This window comes from Miniopterus schreibersii (assembly GCF_964146895.1).
Source record: "Miniopterus schreibersii genome assembly, chromosome: 16".
Taxonomy (NCBI): Eukaryota; Metazoa; Chordata; class Mammalia; order Chiroptera; family Miniopteridae; genus Miniopterus; species Miniopterus schreibersii.
This window is the reverse complement of record NC_138116.1, coordinates 42679711-42684726: the sequence shown is the minus strand read 5'-3', so window position 1 is coordinate 42684726 and position 5016 is coordinate 42679711. Positions and strand designations below refer to the sequence as shown.

At 51.2% G+C, this 5016-nt stretch overlaps 1 protein-coding gene across 1 annotated transcript; it reads left to right on the top strand.

The window, feature by feature from the left end:
* The first annotated feature begins 1980 nt into the window (after window positions 1-1980).
* On the top strand, window positions 1981-4545 carry UBB (ubiquitin B). The gene is made up of 2 exons (XM_081161025.1): window positions 1981-2129; window positions 3247-4545. Exon 2 carries the CDS (start codon window positions 3253-3255, stop codon window positions 4396-4398), a length of 1146 nt encoding a protein of 381 aa, XP_081017151.1. The 5' UTR covers window positions 1981-2129; window positions 3247-3252; the 3' UTR covers window positions 4399-4545.
* Window positions 4546-5016: the final 471 nt, after the last annotated feature.

Here is a 5016-nt window from a genome sequence, read left to right as displayed (position 1 = left end):
TTTTGCTTTGTACTTTAGGACCTAAGGCTGTCATAAAGTTGTGTGTTTTTTTCCAGTCGGAAAAAAAGGGAAATGCACTTCATTCACTGAACAAGCATTTGAGCACAATGCCAAATATTGTGCAAGATTTCCAAATTCCTAATCTTTGGGACTTTGTGTTCTATTCTTTAATTTGTTTACAAATTACCTTTCATAATTTATCGCCAGGAATGATATTACTAAAAGTTTCATTTTTAAACATACCACAAAAAATTCCTCTCGGACAGCACATGCTTTCTTTCTGAAAACAGTTTGCTTTGTTGACGTTACCAAACGACGCACTTTGGCAAAATATTAAACCAGGAAGCTGTCTGATTAGCTTCTGGCAGCTGCTAGAACTCCCAGCAAAATCCTCGTCACCAACCATGAGTCAGCACTCTGGATCCTTCTACGAATCAACAGGTATGACTCAGGACAAGCTGCGAGTTGGCGAAACCAGCTCAGGCTGACTCACTGCCGTGATTACAAAAATGAAGTCATACTTTGTAAAATAAACATTTTATCAACTACCTCCAGATCCAAACTTATCTTAAATTTATTTCTAGCTCCTGATTATTCAAGGACGTAGATCTTACCAAGTTTTAAATTTAATGTAAAGCGTCTAGTGTTAACTCATACACCTGTCTGTACTGTACATTTACCAACATCGTTTCTTAACGTTGCGATTTAATGACTAAAGACCTTTTTCTAAGTGATACCCAGCTGACTGCATTAGCGCAAACCTTTAAACCGCCCTGGCTCTGGGAGGCTGCGTGACGTGACCGCCGTGGGCAGGCGCCTTGGCGCCCCGCTCGGGTCCGTGCCCAGGCGCCGCTCCGCGCGGCCGCACCCCCGGCCTCACGCACGTCCCCGGTCGCCGCCGCCCGACCGCCGACCACACCCGGGGCGCAGGCGAACCAGCCGTCCCAGCCGGGCGAGCCCGCGACCAGCTAGGTTTGCACCACACACACATCAATGGTGGAAACGTTCCTTTCTCGTACGTGAGCTCCCGCCTGAGGGGGTTTTCAGGTCCCTACCCCGCCTTCCTTTCTCCTACCAGAGTTCAGAGGAACAGCAGGGAGGGGCGAAGGCCTGCGGGCTCGGCTGAGCCCGGCGCGGACCCGGCCCCCGTGGTCCCCGTGGCCCCCGAGCCGGAGCCGCGCGGCGCTGGGCCCGAAGGCGAAGTCTCCGCGGCGGGGGGCTGGGGCCCCACGAGAGTCTAGATCCACAGACGCTCTTCGGAGCCCTATGAGAATGAGTACGACAAAAGCACTCATTGTAAGAAGCGTGATTACAGAGCAAACGGGAAACCCGCCAGCGTGTGAGGGGCGCGCCTTTTTCAGATCTCGGGGAGATGGGCTTGTGCTTCACAGCAGATACCAGGAAAAATAGCTACCGGCGCCGCCCCGCTCCCGAGACCTCCGAACCGGTCAGGGCGGTCTTTCCAGAAAGCCGCCGCGGAACCCCGGCTTTCTCCTCTTAAAGACCGAAAACACGAGATTTTGAGGTTTGGGGCTCAGAGGCAGGAGCGGAGAACCCCTCCCCCACCCCCGGCCGAAAACACGGTTCCGTCACCAAGGCGCCCTCTGCGGCGCACGCGCGCTCAGTCACTTAGCAACCTTAGCTCTCCCAGTCGGAGCCCAGCAACAGCCGAGCCACTGTGTCCTCAACCAATCACCACAGGCCTCGTCTTCAGCGGCCTCACCAATCAGCGCCGGCGCTGCAAGGAAGTTTCCAGAGCTTTCGAGGAAGATTCCCTCAACTCGAATTCATCCGCCAGGTAACTTTACTACTTTTTCCTAAAGGAGGAGAAGGATAGCCTGGAATAGAGGAGAACTGAATTTTTAGGATCCTTTTTCCCGGCTCCGAGGAATTTCGGGCCTGGCGGAAGGGCCTAACTGCGTCGCTGCAGCTGGGGCCGAGCGGACTACTTTCAGCGGCGTATGGACACGGCGGCTACGTAGAAGTGATAAGTCAGCAACAGACGCTGCATAAATTTCAGCTCCTCCGAGCCGGAACTTTTAGAAGCGCCAGGTATTGTCGGGGCTGTGTCTTCACTGTGGGGTGATTCGACGTGGTTGGCCTTGCAGTCTCTTCGCGTTCGCTAACAGGTGCTGGCTCGCAGCCTTCGAGACCTGGGAGGGGTGCGGGGGGAACGCAAGTGAGAGGAAACTGCCCAGGACTTGAGACGGGGTGGGCGTCGGTGTGGGGGAGGGGTGGGCGCGCTGACGCGACGGCGCGTCCGGGCCTTGCCGGAAGAGTGGGCCTTGTTCACGCGTAGGGAGCGGGGGCGGTTGGGAGCGGGGGCGGTTGGCGCGAGCGCCGAGAGGGTCTAACGGACGCTTAACCGATGGAGGTTCCATCGTGTCTGTTTCAGAGGGGGAAGGCGGAAAAAAGGTAGTGTGGTTTCTAGAAACCTTTTAATTGCGAATCGCGACGTAGAGGTGTCTTTTCGCAGCTCCGTTTAAACGGGAATTTTTATTTTCCGTGTCCTGTGGGGTTTTTTTCAAATTTTACGTGCTATGCTTTGGTCTGGGGAAAATTGTTGGCGTTAGTTAATGAAGAAAGTTATGGATGGTAAATTTACAAAGCGCTTTAGATCCTTCAGCCAGTATAAGTTGGAGCGTGACTGAAGAGTTTTGTATTTGGCTTCCGCCGGGTGTCTGGGTTGATTGAGGGGTCCCGTACACACCCATACACAAAGGCAAACAAAGGTTGCGGGCGCGAACCCCTTCGGATGGGTTTTTCCCTCCCTCCCCTTTTCTAAAATCCAATGAAAACATATCCTGGAGTAAGGATTAATTTTTTGTCTTGAAAAGGGGATATTTTCAGTAAGTCACAAAGTCTTTTTGTTAATCCTCACCCAAGGGTACTTTTCCATTGCTTATCATAGAGGAAGGGAAAAGGGTGGGGGACATCAGTGTGAGAGAAACACGTTCTGTTGGTTGCGTCCGGCAGGCCTCCCTATGGGGGTGGATGGGAGGGGGGTCGAACTTGGAACCCAGGTAGGTGCTGTTGACTGGGAATTAAAGCCAAGTCTGTTAAAAGGGAGTTTGAATTGATCATAAATTCGTCTAGTAAAAATTGGAGGTTTGTGAGAGATGTGGATAGCTTAAAGCATTCTGGAAGAATAGTTAACTGTCAATTCTGAAGAATTGATTAGATGAAAAGTAATAAATGCGAAGATTCTGAAATTATAAACTGATTTTTACTTTTTGAACTCTGTAGGTCAAAATGCAAATCTTCGTGAAGACCTTGACCGGCAAGACCATCACCCTGGAGGTGGAGCCCAGTGACACCATTGAGAATGTGAAGGCCAAGATCCAGGATAAGGAAGGCATCCCCCCTGACCAGCAGAGGCTCATCTTTGCAGGCAAGCAGCTGGAAGACGGCCGCACTCTTTCTGACTACAACATCCAGAAAGAGTCCACCCTGCATCTGGTCCTGCGCCTGAGGGGTGGCATGCAGATCTTCGTGAAGACCCTGACCGGCAAGACCATCACCCTGGAGGTGGAGCCCAGTGACACCATCGAGAACGTGAAGGCTAAGATCCAGGATAAGGAAGGCATCCCCCCTGACCAGCAGAGGCTCATCTTTGCAGGCAAGCAGCTGGAAGACGGCCGCACTCTTTCTGACTACAACATCCAGAAAGAGTCCACCCTGCACCTGGTCCTGCGCCTGAGGGGTGGCATGCAGATCTTCGTGAAGACCCTGACCGGCAAGACCATCACCCTGGAGGTGGAGCCCAGTGACACCATTGAGAATGTGAAGGCCAAGATCCAGGATAAGGAAGGCATCCCCCCTGACCAGCAGAGGCTCATCTTTGCAGGCAAGCAGCTGGAAGACGGCCGCACTCTTTCTGACTACAACATCCAGAAAGAGTCCACCCTGCACCTGGTCCTGCGCCTGAGGGGTGGCATGCAGATCTTCGTGAAGACCCTGACCGGCAAGACCATCACCCTGGAGGTGGAGCCCAGTGACACCATCGAGAATGTGAAGGCTAAGATCCAGGATAAGGAAGGCATCCCCCCTGACCAGCAGAGGCTCATCTTTGCAGGCAAGCAGCTGGAAGACGGCCGTACTCTTTCTGACTACAACATCCAGAAAGAGTCCACCCTGCATCTGGTCCTGCGCCTGAGGGGTGGCATGCAGATCTTCGTGAAGACCCTGACCGGCAAGACCATCACCCTGGAGGTGGAGCCCAGTGACACCATCGAGAACGTGAAGGCCAAGATCCAGGATAAGGAAGGCATCCCCCCTGACCAGCAGAGGCTCATCTTTGCAGGCAAGCAGCTGGAAGACGGCCGCACTCTTTCTGACTACAACATCCAGAAAGAGTCCACCCTGCACCTGGTCCTGCGCCTGAGGGGTGGCTGTTAATTCTTCAGTTTTACATCCATAGTGCCCAATAATGGCACTACTCTGCATTCTAGCCATTTACCCCAATTTAAGTTTAGAAATTACCAGTTTCAGTAATAACTGAATCTGTTCAAAATGTTAATAAAGGTTTTGTTGCATGGTAGCATATTTGGTGTCTCTTGTCATTGAAATTATGTAATGATGTGGGGGGCTCTTAACTGGTTAAAATGGTGTTCAGTGAAGGAATTTAATATTGAGATGGTTAATGTGACCAAAATTAAGTCATTTAACTTTGGTAAACAGTGTGCCAAGGCATAGGAACTTGGTCTAAGTCTTAAAATTACCAGTTGACTGTTGTGTGCTTTTCTTGCTTGCTAGTGCACTACATTCAAGTGTTTAACTTCAGGTAGTGAAATGGAACCCTAATCCTGTCTTATGTGAAGTCAAAGCCAAGGATCAAGTGGCGCCCTTGTCAAGCTTAAAAGAAGGCTGACTGGTGGTGAGAAACAATACAACGTGAGTTAAAAGGGTATTCTGATCTAAGACAACTTGCTGATACCTGGTATGTTAGGCAGCAACTGAAGGTGAGTCCTAACAATCAGATCTTAATGACTTAACAGCTTTACATTATTGTAAGGA

Coding starts and splice junctions, on each gene's coding strand:
- UBB (XM_081161025.1), top strand. CDS start 3,253: ATGCAAATCTTCGTGAAGACCTTGACCGGCAAGACCATCACCCTGGAG.